Below are 18,307 nucleotides of genomic sequence, written 5' to 3'. Positions count from 1 at the left end.
TGCATAGGTCGATGCTCAACCACTGAGACACACTGGCCAGGCATAGAGCTTTTCTTAAAAAAAAAACAAAAAAAACCACCACAGAATGTCTTTCCTTATATGACACCTACAGGCAGTTAGAAACTTTGCTCCTTATTCATTTTTTAGCCTCTTGTGGTATGGGAAGCAGTCCCAGGAGTAAAATAAATGAGGAGAAAGACTCTGCCATGTTAGATTAGGAGGTGATGTGGCCAAGGAAGGCACTTCAAGTTAGGAGGCTGGATCTGACGCTGTCCCTGGGGTGCTCTGGGCACGCTACCCAGTCTGGTCTGGGCTCCATCACTCATCTGTGGAAAGTGATGCTGACTTAGCGATGGAGCTGAGCGGAAGGCTGGCAAACAGCAGGTGGACCACAAGTGCTCACCCCTCTTCCTGTCCCTCGTAGAGGGGATGCCTGTGCATCTGAGAAGCGGGGGCTACATGACACCATGAATCTGCACAAAGCAAGTGCCCTCAAAGCTCCGCTGCAGGGTGGCTCTGTCCCATCTGCTCACTTCTCAGTAGACCACTGCAGCCGACCGCCTCCACGACCCTTCAACGGAGAGCTCAGCGCAAGTACACATGCACACGGGCCCCAGGCACGCTTACTCAGGGTTCACTGGGGGTCTGGCATCCTCTCAGAAGTCTGTTTGGGAGCCAATAGTAAAAATAGCAGGACTTTCTTAAGACTTAAAACTGAAGCGAGGAAGGCCTGAAGGTGTTCCCAGTAAGCACGGGACCAGGTAAGGCAGAAGGAGCGTGGGGATCTGGGCTACAGTTACAGTCCCAGCTGGGGGACTTCACTGACATCCCTTGAGCTCTCTGCCTGCTATCACATCTAAAATGGATAATACCACTTGTCCTTCAGTCCTTATGTAATTCCTGTGAGCTAAAGTGAGGCGGCTTTTAAGAGGCACCTAGAAATGTTAAGGGTAATATTCTAAGGTCGACCATTACTTGCTGCCACAGTCCAGAGGTAAGAGGTCGAGTTGCCTGGAGTATGTATGACAATTTCTCCACGAGAGCCATCCCTTTGCCCAGGCCCCTTCACAAGCTTCTTCTCACCCCTGGATCAAGGCCCCGGGTGCTCATGGGAGGCTGGAGGTCTTGTTTCAGTCAACCAACCTCAGCCTAGGCTACCATGGCAATGCCAACCGGTCTCTTCATCGTAAGCATTCGTCCACTCACGCATTCATTCATTCATTCATTCATTCATTCACTCATTCATTCAACAAAATACTGGCCAGGAAGCAGGAAAGCATAAGGGTTCAGAACTCAAACTGCCTGGGCTTGAATCTAGCTCCTCCACTTACTAGCAGAATGATCTTGGCTAGTTACATAATCTTGCCTCAGTTTTTGCTGTAAAATGCAGAAAATACCAATTTTCTAGAGCTGTAGAGGGGATTATATTAATTATAATTCGTAAAGTGCTCAGAAAGGTACCTGAGATAAACAGCACCATCTGCAGTTGGCTCTTACTGTCACTATGTGCAAGGCACTGTCCTAGGCCCTTGGGGGTGACTCAGTGGAAAACTAAAAAGGAACCCAAACTCCTGCCTTCATATAGCTTATCGTCAATGAGGGAGACAGAAAAACAGAGAAATGAATTATAAATAATATGTTAAAAGATAATAAGTGCTCTCAAAAGAATGAAGTGAGGAAAAGGGATGGAGATATGGGGGATGAGAGGGTCCAGATAAGGAATTATGGAGAAGGTGACATTTTAATTAATTAGTTAGTTAATTAATTAATTAGTTTATTTAGAGGAAGGAGGAGTGGGAGGGAGGGAGAGGTAGAGGGAGAGAAAGAGATTTGTTGTTCCACATATTGATGCATTCATTGGTTGATTCTTGCATGAGCTCTGAAGGGCGACCAAATCTACAACCTAGGTGTATCAGGACCGCACTCAAACCAGTCGAGCTACCCAGCCAGGGCCAAGAAGGTGACACTTAAGAAAAGACAGGAGGAAGTAAAAGAGGGAGCCACACAAGTATCTGTGAAAAACATTCCGGACAGACGGAAACCAAGACCAGAGGCTCTGATGGAGTGTCAAACAGGTTCCAAAAGGAGCAGAGAATTCCGTAGGGTTGAGCAGTGTATGTGTTGGGGGCCAGAAGTAGGAGACAGGGTCTGGGGGGAGGGGGTTCCAGGGATCAGCACACACAGAGCTTTGGGGTCCAGGTAAAGCTTTGTCTCATCCTCAGAGTGAGATGGAGCCACTGTGGAGTTCTGGGAGGGGGGGTGGGGCAGGACAGAAAGAAGCTGGGGAAAACCCTCTCGGGGGAGTTAGGAAGTGGAAGCCCACATCACATCATAGGCAGGTAAACTATCAAAGGGAAACAGTTTGTGGCGGGGGTGGGTAGTCGCAGAAGTCAACAACAGCAAGGACTGGCGAAAATCAGGTCAATCCAAGATGGAGGAAAAATTGATCAGAGACCGACCCTAAAGCTCATTATACCTTCATTATAATGAAAACTGACAGGGGGCCAAAGCCAGGACACTTCAGAAAGGACCATATTTGTGTAGGAACAAGGTCCCCCTGCCCCAACCAGAGGCGGAGGCAGAATTTGGCACCAAGTTCAGAAACAACCCCACCTTGGAGACACATAAACACATCCCAAGCACTGACTGGCCAGCGCAACTCACTCTCGAGTTCGCCGTGGCCACTGGGATGTGTCCTTGCGCTTCTTTAGCAGGCGCCTTCCCTCCCAGATGCCCACACAGGAATGCACAACCAGGGGAGCAGTGGGTGCAGTCAGCTCCGGGCTCACCCTCATCCTGTCTCCAGGGACCTCGACCTGGCCTCTTTCTCTCAACCTAAATAAAACCTGCTTTCCTTCTCACTCGGACTGGCTCTTGAATTCTCTCCCGGGAAATCAAGAACCTACAGGTGGTGGAGTCCTTAGGGGTCCCACTTCAGATCTCCGCCCTCCTTCCCCCCACCCCACGTGACAGCAGAGTGGCAGGATCCGTGCTGAGATCAGAGAGCAGGAGCACAGCAAAGGCAGAGGCAAGCAGCTATGGGGCTATGGGACCGTGCAGCAGGGAGACCATGGCTTCAGACCAGACTGGCTTCTCTGTTCAGCAAACCTCCATCACTCATGTCTCACAGGCTGGCTTTGAAGGCTTTCTCATCATCCACTCAAAACTTTACAAATGACTATTCAAATCTTCCCAAGGTGCAAGAAACAAGAACATGAATGAAGCACAGGCTCTGGCTCAAAGGCTCTGTGCACAGTAAGAGAGGCCAACATGAACAAAATTAAAGAACAGTACAAAACAGACGTCCAAACAGGAATGCACCAGTCACTCAGAGGAGAAAAAGAATGAACTCTGGGGGGAGGGGAAGGGTGATGGTGGTAGCGATCAGAGAAGGCTTCCAGATAATAGGGGATTTTAGATGGGTTTTGTAGGCTGAATAGGAGTTAGTGGCTTATCACTAACAGGGTGCTTTGCAGATAACTGGTGCTCAATAAAGGGCTGTTGAACTGAATTTAATGGTTTGGCATCTTGGAGCTTCGACAGAAGTAGAACAATATTGTAACCAAGAGAGGCTTTATACACACAGAATGAAACATAAATAGTAATTTCCAATCTGGTTAATGAGCCCACTCAGAACACAGAACAATTATTTCAACCAGTCACCAAATTTCCCTAAATTTGCTTGACTATTCTGAAAATTTCCTGCAGTAATTGTAATGAGGAGTTTATTAACACAAATTTATAGAAAAAGCAATGTTCTGAACAAATGAACACCAACTTATTGCAAAAAAGTTAAGGGTGCTGCTGCTTTTGTAACAAAGGCTAAGTGACAGCAATGGTGACGATGTTATTCAAAAAAACACCAAGAGAGCTAGAGAAGAGGGGGTGGGCTCCTCCCCGGAGAGAAGCCCTTGGTGGAGGGGCAGTCCCTCCCTTGGGTGTAGAGGATGGGATCCTTTCCACAAGCTACCCAGTCCAACCAAACCCTTAACAGGGTTACTCATCCATGACAGATCAGGTGCAAACAGATTGTCTGGAACCAAAAAGATAGGTTCAGATATAGATCTGGAGGCAGGATTAAGAGTAAGATCAGGAATTTGTGAAAAAAAAGTGGGGGGGAGTGGGGACAAGTTCTAGGTCATGAAATTGGGGTTCAGGCCAAGTTCGGCCAGTTATTTGAAGGGTAAGGGACACATTTACTATTTATGTCACAGCTGGAAATCCAGGAACAGAAGACGTGCTCAATAAATACTGACTGACTGACCACATTTAACATATCTCGGTTGCCTGTTGGCACCCACCATTCTCAGCCTGTGCTGTCCTCAAAAGGAGTGAAGTCCGTCCACGGGTGCCCCTGGGGCTGATTCTCAGTGGTGGGAGAGTGTGTTCCCCGCCGGGGCAACAGAGAAGGTGGCTGGGAACTAAGCTGTGGTGACTGATCTCCAAGAACGATCTCCACGCATGTAAACCTCTCACATTCCATCTCCTTCGACTGCTAGGAGTCGGCCCAGGAGAAAGGAAAATGTACGTGCACATGCACGTGAATGTTCACAGCAGCTAGATGGTGGGAATAGCCCAAATGTCCACCAACCGGTGTACATCCATACAATGGAATACTAGTCTGCGATGAAGAAGGAATGAGGCACGGATCCATGCTAACGTGCATGAACCTAACATTATGCTGAGGAAAAGAAGCCAGAAGTCTCCAGCAAAGGCACGTCTACAGAGACAGAACAGATCAGCACTTCCTGGGGCTCGGGTCAGGGAGCAAGGACCGACTGCAAACAGGCACAAATGAGCTTTTCGGGGTGATGAAGCTATCAGACTAGACTGTCAAGCTAACGGCACAACTATCAATTTCTTAAAAAAACAACAACAACACTGAATTGCATCCTTACAAGGAGTGAATTTTAAGGTTTGACAACTATACCTCAATGAGGCTGTTTGAAAAACACACCTTGGTTAGTTTCTGGGCTCCTTTAGTGGTGAGTAGCTAAGGCCTTCAGAGGATTTATTCTGTGTCAGGCACTGTATTAGCCCTAAACATGTATTTATTAATCTACTGATTCCTCCACCAGCCCTAAGGGGTAGGGAGTATGATCCCCACTGCACAGAAGAGAAACAGCAGTGAGGTTAGGAAACTTCGCTGCTCAATCATTACCTGCCCAGTCTCGCTGGGATCAGCAATGGCTGGGCAAACAGCAAACATTCCTCACACTAGTGATAACCTCTTCGCTTTTCAATTCCTTTTCTTCTTGCCCTGCAGCCTGTCACCTCCACCATTCCCACCGCTACCCAGATTCACTACCAGCTATGTCCTTACTCCCCAAGGGGTTCAAGATGGGCTCCAATGAGCCCATTTCCCGGAACTAAAGCTGATTCCACAGTGGCTCCTGGAGTTAACTCGTTTTTTTCTTCCCTATCTCCAAAATGCTTCTCACATGAATTACACAGTGCTTTGCAAAATAATAGGAGCACAACCACCCTCCATATTTATAGGGTCTATACCGCAAGTAGGAAATAGTGTCGAAGAGCATAGGTATGGTTTTCAGAAACCAATCTGAACATTCCTTTACAAGAACCCGCTTACTCTCCGGCTCGAGGCAGATACCTAAGTCTCTCCCAGGAAATGAACACTGAGAGCCGTCACAGCCTGGACCTGCTCAGGTGAGGGAAGACAGTGCTCTTGGTCTCAGGTCACCAGGGATTGTGGCCTGTCCACCAACCCCTGCTGCTGGAGACAGGACCTCAGTTAGAGAGATGATTTAAAAGAGCTTGCAATCCAAATCAGCATTTTTAGTACAGCGCAGGGGAGGCAAGGACATTGAAGGGGAAAGCAGGCGGTTTCCCCGGAGCCAGGATTCTTTCCGTTGGGGGCTCCAGCGGGCTTGGCGGGCGTGGAGGCAGGTTCCCTGCTGCCAGCAGCTCCACCGCACGCTGCAGCCCGGGGCTCTCGCAATTGCTGCCAATCGGCTCCCTCTGCTCCAGCTGCCGGGAGGAGCTGACAGGCACTTTGAAAGGGCTCTGAGATGAAAGCTTCCTTGTTCCCTGCAGATCACAGGAGGACTTGCAGGCAGATATCAGCCTAATTAGAGCTGCGGTCCCTGGGGAAGCGTGAGGGGCTACCACCTCTTCAGAGCTTGAGGTTTCTTGTTCAAACCAGACACACCGCTCTGAGCCCCACTGCTCTTTGAATATGGCCCTCTAGCTGCAAACACAAGGAACCCCAAAGCTCCGGCTGGGGCCAGAGGCGGTCGTTCCAGGCAGAGGACCCATCTGCCAGCCAGTGGGGTTCTGGCTTCACCTTCCCAATGAAACCCTCAGAGGCCCGGGGTAAACTCAGAACAGCCCCTTTACTGCCTTTTGCAGCACTGGGAGATGCTTAATAAGAAACACCTAGAAGATGCTTAGAGTGATTTTCCCAAACCCCAGTCTGACAGCATCATGGCCCTCACCTGGCCGTTAAGCCTTCACTTCCTTGTTGTTCCACGATCAAATCTGAAATCTTCGGCTGAGCCTCAGCGTCGTTGTATGATCTGCCTCCTCCTCCAGCCTCATCCTTCATCCGCCTCTCCCTTCAGCCACAACTAAAGTTCCAATAATTCACCTCCATTTCTCTTCGTTTTTTCCTCCATCCTCCCCGTAGCCCCAGTCTGCCTCCAGGACTCATCTCTTGCAAATGCCTCGGGAGAGAATCTCTGAGCCAAGCACCCCAAAGCATCCTGGTCATATCACTATCACAGGGCGTAACCTACACCAGAGGCGTGGCCTGTGGCTCTGACTGGCTTCTCTGTGACAGCTGAAGCTACCTGAGGACAGGGGCTAGTTCTTGGACATCTTTGCTTCCCCAACTCCCAGCACATGGCCGGGAGCCCACAGCACAGGGCTGGGGGTTCACAGCACACAGCTGACATCTTTGCAGAGCGGATGAATGAACAGCAGCAGGCAAGAAAGAGCTCTGGGTGTCTGTGAGCCACAGAGCTCTGCAGAGAAGTCCCACCCAGGAGGTGGAGTGAAAGGGCAGTTTCACCAGCATGTCTAAGTGACCTGTTTTCCAATCATAGGTCCAAGATGAGCTTCCTGGTACACATGAAAAACAAACAAAACAAACCAAACTCAGCCTCTCACTCATTCATTCCTTCAATGGGGAGTTATAGTGCACCTACTGTGTGCCAGGCAGAGGCCCAGGCACGTGGCATTGAGAGGTGAGCAAGCTGGCATGGCCCCTGCATCAGGCAGCATTTAGCAAGGTTTGGGGAGTGTGGCCTTTGTGTCCGAAAGGAAGCCGAGTAATAGATTTACAGAGAACAGGCCACATAAGGACTTCTAAGGACTAGCTGGGATTCAAGAGTCTTAGGAAAGAAAAAAATAAAAGCCTTCGTATAAACTTGATAAAGAGTCTTTTCACTTGTGGTGGTGAGTAGCCCTTTTCCCTGAGAGGAAGTGGAGACAGGAGAGGAGGAGGTGGGGTTTAGGAGCAGGGATCCTGGTAGAACCTCAGGAAGCCTCCCCTGCCGTTGGTAAGAGCCCTCTTAAAATTCACTGCCGGGGGAGGTCACAGAGCCCTGTCCCCCTTCAGGAAGGACCGGAGCTCCCTGAGTTGACAACATGGGCAGCGCAGCTCTGGGCCACCTGCTGTGGCCTGGCCCCACAATGCCGTGGGTGCAGCTTGAGCTCCCACCGGCCCAGCATCCGCCTTGATTCCAGGGTTGTGAGCCTCCAGAGGATGGGGCTGCTCCTGCCACCTCCCAGGATTACGTGAGAATTAAATGAGATGGTGAGCCTGGCATACATGGCAGAGTCTGTAGGTAAATGGCTGTGAGGGTTAGGATGATTATACTGTCATTCTTAATTTAGGTGTCATACAAAAACTGAAGGATAATAATTCAAATGCTTAGCTCTCGTGGTGAAGTCTGATGGGTAATACTGTATAACGTATTATAATAATAAAACACTTATGTAAGAATATAATACAATATTACACATGCTGTAATGTATGAGCAATCAGCATATTAGTTTGCATTTATTGAGCACTGTGCCAGCCCTGGTCTAAGCACTTCCCATGTACTAGCTCACATTTAATGCCACCATCAGCCCTAGCCATTCTATTACTATTCTTATTTCAAAGGGGAGGAAACTAAGGCAGAAGCTGAGTAACACACCTAAGTCATAGGACCAGAAAGTGGTGGTGCTGGGATTGGGGCCCAGGTGGCTGGCTGCAGAGCGTACCATCCCGTGGGTCCCCCCAAAAATCAGAAGCCCAGACTGCCACCCTGCAGCCTCCGCCCCCAGCTCTCCCTGTCCGGCAGCAGCACAGGCCTGTCCACAGCTCACCACTCCGTCAACCCAAATCGTTCCTCTGAAGCCTACATTGGGCCCGTGATCTTTGCCTCTTACATTTTCAATGTACCGTTTCCATTTGAGGCTGCACAATCCTCACCCCCTATTGTGTAAAGGCTTCTTGATCACCCCAAGGCCTCTGCTTTGCCCTTGAAGAGGAGCCCCTATTTCTGGACTCTGGTCAAGGAGTTCATACTCCGCTACCCACAGGGGCTCTCAGTCTGTCTATTTCTAGCTCCGTGTTGCTTTTGAAGTCTAAGGAATTAAATTGTTATAAATGATAGCAGTGACAAGCTTGGCCTTTACTTCCATGAGCATGGGCCACAGCTTCCACACTCTGATGGGGTCATGGGACTTACGAACCCTCCCCGACCCTCCCTGGTGTGCAAATAAAGTTCTGCTTTTATCTGCTTTATATAACTTAGGTTTCATGTCAAGTTTCACTTGAAAAGGGGTCATGCTTTAAAAGATGTTTGAAAACCATCTTGATGTTTGAGAAGTCCTAACATATTTGGAATGACAGGACATTTATTAAAGGAATGCTTAGAAACCACAGGCTCCCATCCTGGCCTTACTTAGGGCGAGGAATGACCATAGGCAAGACCAGGGAGCTGTCTCATTGTCCCCTCCCCACCAGGTCTCTGTGACGCCTCTCAGAGCGTGGGCAGGTGCAGGTGTGATGGTCAAGCGGGTTTTCATCTTGACCATCCAGTTTCTTCCCTCAGTTCTCATTTGGCCTCCACTGTCATAAAGAACATTCTTCCCCCAATGACAGACTGACTCCTGGGTGATCACAAGAGGGCCTGCTTCAGAATTCCAAAAAACCATTATCCAGCCTCTGGAGCCTTTCAAATCAGGAAAAGGACCCCAGAAACATGGTGCGCCCTTAATAGGAAGCAGGACACGGAGACATATGGACTTCCGGAGAGCCTCACCTGCTTCTCAATGAAGGCGTTGATTCTCTGCAGCACCCCCTCACACGTGAACTCATACGGCATGTACGGCTCGATCTGCAGACACAGAACACGGTATCACAAAAGAGGGAGACACAGGAACAGGCAACACCCAGTCCTCCTCGGACTCACACTCAGTGCCGATGCCTGTGTCAGCCTTGTGAGGGGCTACGGCTATGAACTTGGAAGTCGAGAGTCCTGGGTTCACACACTCACTGCTCCTTACTAACTGTGGCACCCTGAGCCACTTACCTTACATCTCTGAGCCTCAGGGTTTCATGTGTGAAACAGTGATGAGAAAAACCTATCTCTTCGAAGCTGTGGTGAAGATTATATAGGGGGAGAGGGGAGTAAAGCATTAGTTCAGTGCCCAGCACTGAGTAGGCATTCAGCAAATGGTGGGGAGATTCCCTTCAAGAAGGTAAGCCCTTGGGGCAGCATCCATGGAGTGGAATGAAAGGGAATGCTGGTATCACATCCAGTCACGGACAAACCCAAGCAGGGCTATCGTGGAGAAGCGGGAGAAGTTTTGGTCACCCTGTTTGGTGGAAATAGGGCTGTTACTCATATGGCCACAGGAAGGATGCCTGCTGGCCACACCGTGTGGTTCCTGCTGGCTTTGGGAACTTCCCATTATCTCCCCTCCTTCTCCTCCATTTTCTCTCTGGGTTTCAACCTGGATAATTTCTATTAAGAAGTCTTCAAGTTCATTGATATTTTCCTCTGCTGTGTACTGTCCAATGATAAGCCCACTGAAAGAGTTCTTCATTTCTGAACCTGTGTTTTCAGTACCAGCATTTTCTCATTTGGCTTTTAAAAAGTTTCCAGCTCTCTCCTGAAATTCCCCCTCTCTTCACTTATGCTGTCCACCTTTTTCACCAAGTCTTTTAATGTACTGATCTTAGCATTTTAAAGGGGCTATATGATAATTCCAACTCCTGGGCTATCTCTAGGTCTGATTTTATTCATGTTTCCTCTCTTAATGATGGGTCATGTTTTCTTGCTTTTTTTTATTGTTGTGTAATTTGAAATCTTGTAGTTATAGATGAGAAGGCTTGGCACCAGATTTCTGATCCATTTCTAACAAGTGGAAGGATTTCAAGGTAATAGTTTTGGTATTAATCTCATTCCTTACTTCATCTCTCTTTCCTACCTTATCTTTCCCTTTATTGTACTTCATTAAATGATTTTTGTTTTAAATCTTAACAAACTAGTCTAAAAAACCTAGGGGTCAATCCAGGTTTTACTACTTACTAATTGTGTGATCTTGAGTAAACTACTTAATTTCCTTAAATCTTAATCTTCTCAAATGAAGGATTGAATGGGATGAAGCTCATAAAGGTATACAGAAAGACTCTACATGTGTAAAAAGAGGTTCTCTCTGTATCAGCTACTATTATAATTACTTGTTTTCCATTACGTGGCCTACATAGGTTGGAATAAGATGAAAAAGGTTGATCAGGGTTCTATAATGTGGAGCACTTAAGTTTCATGGAGTGAACAGGGCCAGCATCACGTAGGAGTGAGCAGATGGAATTCAGTGCCCACTACAGAGTGCCTTATGTAGCAGACATTCATTCCCCTTCGACTTTTGTTTGACAAAAGAAGGACTCCATGATCCACGATTTTCTGCCTCTATATTAGCTTTTAAATTACTCCTCTTAAAGGAGATGGGCACTTAACTAAGTATGTGGGTTGTATGAAGTCCCCGAAAATATATGATGAAGTCCTACCTCCCAGTACCTGTGAATGTGATCTTTTTTTGGAAACAGGATCTTTGTAGATGTAATCGAGTTAAGATGATGTCATCCTGGATTTGATGGGCCTTAATCCATATGACTGATGTCCTTTTAAGAAGTAGAGAAGACACACACACACACACACACACACACACACACACACACACACACACATGGAGACTGCCATGTGATGACTAAGATAGAGGTTCAAGTGCAGCAGCTGAAGTCAAGGAACACCTGAGCCACCAGAAGGTGGAAGACACAAGGAAGGGTCCTCTACTAGGGGCTCTGAAGGGACCATGGACATGCCAACATCTAGCCTCTAAAATCGTGAGGAAATACATTTCTGTGGTTTAAGCCACTGAGTTTGTGGTTCTTTGTATGGCAGTCCCAGGAAATGAATTTACTAAGTTGCCGGGAGACTCAAGAAAGAAGGAAGCCCTTCCATCCCCATGGGCATGCCTTTCTGCTGAGGCTTTTGATGTGCTGCACTTTCCAGAAATCTCTCTCCACTTGCACTCCTCAATCGTTTGCATGCTGTTATGGGCACAGAACATAATCTGCAAACATCTATTCCTCCCTCTCTCCATCCATCAGGTGTGCTGGGTTTTGAGAATATAAAAGTGAGACAGATATAGTCACTGCTTTCATGTTTCTTAGAGTCTAGTGGAAATCCAGACTATCAATGACAAAGATAAGGACAGTATATTATTATATATGTAATACTAATATTGACTTAATAATACTAACCAACCGCATACCAGGTGGTAGACTGCACTTAAGCTCTTTATATTCACTAAATCTTCACAACTGTTCTCTAAAGTACATAATATTAGCCTACAACAAAGATGAGGAAACTGATACTCAGAAGGCTAAATAACTGCCTGAGGGGGTGCTGCTGTATGTGGCAGAGCTGGAACCTGAACCCCAGCTGTCTGATTACAGTCTTTCTCAGCCACGCCCATAAAGCTTCTCTTAAAAAACTACAATGGGAAAAAGTGCTCTGAAAGGATGAGTGCAGGGGAAGGGTTTACCGGACAGAGTCCACGACATTCCTGGGGGTGGGAGAGAGAGTAACTTAACCCTTTCCTACATGGTGGAAGCTTCCTACAGGCAGGCAGCCAGCCTCAACCATGTTCATGGAAGTGGGCATCCCCTAGAGTGGCTCAGAGGGCGCTGAGTGTGCAGCAGGGACTTCATAAATGTCTGCTGAATTGATCAAGAGAGTCCAGAGATGTTAGTTACTTATATGAAATTCTAGAACATGTTTAGGTAGAAAAGCCAAATGAATAGATGCTATATCAAAACATGTCCCAGTATTTCCTTAAATATTCCTTATCCTCATTGTTTTTGTAGAAGAGCAAGGCTATCTTTTCGGGTCTTTGTGAGAGCTACATAATTAGTCACTAAGCAAGTCCTCTAATTCGAGCTCCTATTTCTGTGTCTGGGATCCAGGAGTCCTGTCACAGGGTTTGCAGAACCACACACATGTGGACACCAGCTCTGTTTCCACTTCACAGAACACCCATGAGGTCCCCAGGCCACGTCTTACGGCTTGGCTATTTTCTGATTCCAGAGTTAAGCTGACACGGAAATGTTCTCATTGGTCAAAGGGCCTGTGATACTTCCCACACTTTTCAGTTCACATTACAAATGTGGGGGAGGAGGGAGGGGGGATGAAATAAAAGAAACAACCTTCTGACTTAGAATTGCTTTCACTGCGTCTTCCACTTCCTTCTGATTGTCAAGGTCAACAGTCCAGACGTGGGGCCGGCCAATGAAAACCTCAGCATATGGATGCTGAGATGTCAGCTAAAAAAGAAAAGACAAAACCTCAGTCTCACACACTTTTAAAAAAAACCTTCTGTGCTAGATGAGGTGTTAGGCTTTTTATGGTACCAAATTGCACTTGCACAAGTAACAAGATACTTGTTCTGCCCTTCCTTGGCCATCAGAACCTCCTAAGTAAACTATTAGTAGGTCACAATAAACCATTGAGCTAGTGGGATATTTCTTGGGCCCACCCAAAACATCTGGATGCGTAGGCAAGGCATTAACAGGTGCAGATAAGGAAACTGAGTCAGCGTCATCCTAACAGGTTCATGTGGGATGTTTTTTTTTTTTAAATATATTTTATTGATTTTTTACAGAGAGGAAGGGAGAAGGGTAGAGAGAGTTAAAAACATCGATGAGAGAGAAACATTGATCAATGTGGGATGTTTTAAAAGACAGATGCCCAGGGCTATCCTGGACCCTTTGAGATGGGACCCAGGACTTTGGAGGGGCTCCTGGAGGCCCTGGGATGGGTGGCATGTTGGCCATGGCCTTGCCAGAGGCGGTGAGGTCTGGGAGGCAAACCCGGCAATGGTTCCACATCTCGAATCCCACTCGGAAAGAAGAGCTGGCATGTCACAACCAGGAGGCATGGAGGATGTCACAGTGACTTCACCCCCAATATCGCACCAAGAAATAATGAAGGTTTACTACCCTCCATCATATTGCAGCCCTGAAATCACCCCGATCAAACCTGTCTGAGTTAAAAGACACTGGTTAGAATAGACAGACAAGCACAGGAAAATTACAAGGCCTTAAAGTCACAGGAGATGAGTGATGGTGACAGACAGAACTAATGCTGCCAGAAAATCGGGGGATTTGGGATGGTTTCAGGAGTAATCATTAGCACAACAATGAAGGACTCTATTTTTATAAAGACAATATGGATTCAGAAAAGCAAGGTAAGGCCAGTGTTTGCTCCAAAGAGGGCTTTGTTTTGAGAAGAAAGGGTGGCCAGAAAAACCCGGTATGAACGCTGGTGATTCTCAGATCTTAAAGGGCCCATTCTTCGAGACAGCTAAACTCACCCCTCTAATGAGTTTTCAGCTTTATTCTTGTTTCCCTTTAAGGTTATGGTGTGAAGGGGGCATTCTTGGCATTTGTGGGAGCGTTTTCAGTTCTCACGAAGCCTGGGGGTGCCATTCTTAATGGGTAGGTGAGACCAGGATGCCAGGCACCTGGTGATGTGCACGACAGCTGTGCGCAAGGCAGAGTGTCCAACCCTGCACAGCTCGCACCTGCCTGGTGGGCTTTCCTGAGGGTTCACAGCCCTGACTCTTTGGCACAGCTGTAATATACACCGAATTTGCTTGGCACACAACCGCCATGTAAATCAGGGATGCTTGTACTCTGTTTTATTTGGAACGCCACCAATAAGCTGTGTTGTTTCAGAAAAAAACGGCAGCACAAGTCAACTTCACTGGGAGGATCTGAACCTCCAGTATGCCATTCCCAAATCAGTCTGCATTTGCAGCCACCCCATTAATGTCAACTGTGTATGGACGTGACTATATATATAGGGACTTTTTATTTAGCTCCTATTTCACGTCAGTTATAAGCAAAGAGCTGATGAGATTTGGCTGCGTGTTTTATTTCTCTTAGATACAAACTTATTCCTGGAGAGAGGGGTGAATGTCATGTGTCTTCTGTGTAGTTCTTGGGCACACATTAGTATTTCTTGACTACATGCACACTGAGATACGTATTACCTTATTGTAAATTATTTTGCTTTCATTTCTTTCTTATATTAGAGTTAGAGAATCCTTTTTAGAAATTGTATACACAGGCAAGGCATATTATTTACATATTTCACTTCAGGAGGAGAAAAGTGGACGTTCTATTCATTGTGTAATAAAAGGAGGCACTGGGCCTGTTGGGGGCAAGGCCCCTTGCATGGAGGCCACGCTGGCTCTCTTCTTTGGTTCTGACCCCCATATGCTCAGAGGATGGGATTGAACCGGCGCCTCTCATGGCTTGTGTCACCGTTCTTTGTATCCTACCACACAGATGGTGGGCATGAACTACTCAGGGCAGCCAAGTCAGAGTCTCAAACCCAGGCCCTCCCTGGTGCCCGAGGTGCAGGTACACCAGACTTCACTCGCCTCCTCTGCGGAGTCGCGCCTCTCGCTAGCTTGCTCAGTTCTCCTCCCCGCAACACCGACCCTCTTCTTCTGCTCAGACTCCTGGTGAGGAATAGAACCCACAGAATGCCACAGGCTGGGAGCTATGGAAATAGCATTTGCTTCCCTCAGCACATACTGTAGGTTTAGTACATATGGATGAAGCCAGGCACCGTGCTCATTGCTTGACATGCATCAGTTCTCAGGTTTCTCGTGTATCCAGGAGGATTGTGAGGCCTAAAGGCGGTTGCAACTGCAGCTACAAAGTGGCTGAGCAAATTCAAATCTAGACCTTTCAACAACTTATTGGCTTTACACAGAAAGGAAAGTGATGATATTAAAAGACGCTATTGGGTTCTTAAGACAAAGACCAAAAAAACCCAACGTAAACACCAGTCTTTCCATCGCTCTCTTAAAACTTGCCAACCTAAAAAAAAACCCTGACTGAGCTTCTATCTGTATTAGACCTTTTCTGACAACGAGCAAAACGTCACAGCATATTCATTTTGTGGCCCAGACGAGCTACATAGCTGATCCTTACACTGGAACAGGGTGAGGTCAGGCTGCCACGTGTGCCACCAGTTGGCCACTCACACATCAGCAGTCTCTCCCGGCCCTTTGCAGGCCCCTGCTTATTTATAAGGCTGTTCTAAGTACTTGGAAAATACAAAATGCAGAGCCATTATAATCTTATGCATTTACGTTTATTGAGGGCTACTTAATTTTAGGAGTAAGGCATTTTGTGATTCATTATTCCCCCTCTGAATGTTATGTTCCTTCTTGTTAATTTATTGAGAACCGTCTGATCTGAGTTACTTCCTTGTATATCAATCAGTAAATTTACTGGAGTACAGTTTGTAAAAGTAATGAAAATGTTATTAAATGTGAGACATTACTTCAGAGCGGCTATTAAATTTCCAAGGAGGACATAAGTTCCCTTTATGGGAAAAAAAACACACCAAAAACCCCACAAAAAATAAAGACCCCTCCCCCCGAAGCTAGAGAATTTCTAATGGTTTATAAAATGTCATAAAAATGATCGAGAATCTACTAATATGTTTCCTAATATAAAGATAAAAATCCAATTTATACTACATTTAAAGTATACTGCGAACTGACCACATTATTTCCGGCATTATGGAACTTTTTCTCCTCAGTGCACATGTGGTTTTAAAAATTGGTCCAATGCAAAAAATAAAGACAAAGTTTTTTTGTTCTCTAAAAACAGAAGAATATAGACATTTTCTTCGAATGAAGGCAAAGAAGAGACATGCAATTTATGTGAATCAATTGTTGCTTAACTTGAAACTAGCATTGGCACAAAAGATAGCTATGTAATTATACACACTTGGGTTAAAAATTTTCTGCAGGGGGGAGGGGGAGGTAATTTCTAGGGATTTTTGCTCCTTAGAAATCTGTAGAATTATTGATACCTGTTTCCCAATTAAAAGAGTCTTTGCTTAGGGAAATTCTGTGGCTTTTGTGAGCTAAAGGGACAGAGTGGGGTGGCCTGCCGGGCCATGAGGTCAAGTTCACTGGCTCCTCTCAAGACTGTGCAATAGTGCTGGCTCCAGTCTGCTCTCTGGGCTGAGAGTCTCCAGCAGAGGAGGAGCTGGACAGAATATGGAAACTGCCCTTCTGCATAACGTAAAGTGACCTTGGGTTTCCTTCAACGTGCTAGCACTCATGCCCCTGAGGCTTGAACCCCACTCTTCTTCTTCCCCTTTAAAGCACAGCTCCTCCCCACCCTCCTCAGTTAACCCAGCACACACTCCACCTGGCACAGCTCCAAGGTAGCTTCCTGCCTTCATTGACTTAACTATACTAGTATTTCTATACATTTCCATTGATTATGCAGCGACTGGTACCATGGACCCTGTAGGGCACCATGGACACCTGCCAACTGACCTTCTGCATCCCGGGCCTCCCTGAGAGCCAGGACCAATGGAGTCACCTGTGTGAGGTCACCTGCTAAGCGACCGCTGAAATATCCCACAGAGCCATTGTAACCAGTCTCATCTCTGAAGGGCCAGGAGGAACTAAATGACTGGGGGCAGCTCCAAGGCCTGTCCCCTTTTAAGTAATGAAGAATGAAACCCTCCATGATCTCAACAAAAAGCAAATTACTAAATGGTGACACCCGATAGAAAATAATGAACATACTTTTCTCAATAACTTCATACTGCTAATCTGGTCTCTGGAATCCTATGTAATACAAGTCTAATATGCTAAGTGTCTGGTAGACCAGTCAGCCATTCAACCAATCAAAGCATAATATGCTAATGATATGCTAAGGCCGCTCAATCACTCGCTATGACATGCACTGACCACCAGGGGGCAGACGCTCCAAACAGTAGGTTAGCTTGCTGCTGGGGTCCAGCCGATCGGGACTGAGCGAGATGGGCTGGACATGCCCTGGAGGCCTCCTGCGGTCCCTCTTCAGCTGGCCAACCTCCCATGTCTCTCCCCAGCCCCGAATGTGCCCTGGTGGGGTCCCTCAGCCTGGACTGAGCCCTCTCGCAATCTGGGGCACCTCAAGGGATGTTGGAGAGCCAGTTTTGGCTCGATCCCACAGGGGGAGCACCGCTCAGCCATAATAAAAGGCTATTATGCAAATCGACCGAATGGCGGAATGACAGTTCGCTATGACGCGCACTGACCACCAGGGGGCATATGGGGCCTAAGCCGTCAGTTGGACATCCCCCGAGGCCTCCTGGACTGCGAGGCGGCGTAGGCTGGGTTGAGGAACCACCCCACCCCCGAGTGCACGAATTTTGTGCACTGGGCCTCTAGTATTACATAATTCACTGGGAAATAGTTAGACTGTATTTAATTGTCCATTTGTTTTTGTTTGTTTGTTTTTTTCAGGAAAATGTACTCACTTGTAACAAAGTGGCATCAAAATCTTTACAATTATCACTAATGAAAAGGTGACAGTTGTCAACACAGTCTAAGATCAATCATTTCTCAAAGGCTTGTCTATAAAAACTGCAGTAAGGAAAGAGATGGGTTTCCTTGCTTTTGAGGCATTAAAAAGAAATCAAGATGAGGGAAAAGAAAATCACCATTAGAGCACCACAGTAATAGTTGCTACAGGCAAGATCCACTGATACATAGTAAAAATAAATGGGCAAGCCCTGGTGGGTGGCTCAGTTGGTTGGAGCATCGTCCAGTACACCAAAAGGTTGGGGGTTTGGTTCCTGGTCAGAGCACATACTGGGTTCAATCCCTGGTCAGGTACTTATGGGAGGCAACCTCTCAAAGTTTCTCACATTAATGTTTCTCTCTCTCTCTCTCTCTCTCTCTCTCTCTCTCTCTCTCT

At 46.9% G+C, this 18,307-nt stretch overlaps 1 protein-coding gene across 2 annotated transcripts in view; it reads right to left on the bottom strand.

Moving 5' to 3' along the window:
- Nucleotides 1-18,307, bottom strand: part of MGAT5 (mannosyl (alpha-1,6-)-glycoprotein beta-1,6-N-acetyl-glucosaminyltransferase) — a 302,502-nt gene that overhangs the window by 8,007 nt on the left and 276,188 nt on the right. For both annotated transcript variants that reach the window (XM_005868854.2, XM_005868853.2), the window contains 2 exons: nt 12,728-12,844; nt 9,276-9,350 (listed from right to left, as the gene is read on the bottom strand). In XM_005868854.2, the coding sequence (XP_005868916.1) occupies nt 9,276-9,350; nt 12,728-12,844 (192 nt within the window). The remainder of the gene's footprint in view (nt 1-9,275; nt 9,351-12,727; nt 12,845-18,307) is intronic.

Source organism: Myotis brandtii, unplaced genomic scaffold (genome assembly GCF_000412655.1).
Source record: "Myotis brandtii unplaced genomic scaffold, ASM41265v1 scaffold278, whole genome shotgun sequence".
In the NCBI taxonomy this organism is placed as follows: Eukaryota; Metazoa; Chordata; class Mammalia; order Chiroptera; family Vespertilionidae; genus Myotis; species Myotis brandtii.
This window is presented reverse-complemented; position numbering and strand designations above follow the sequence as displayed.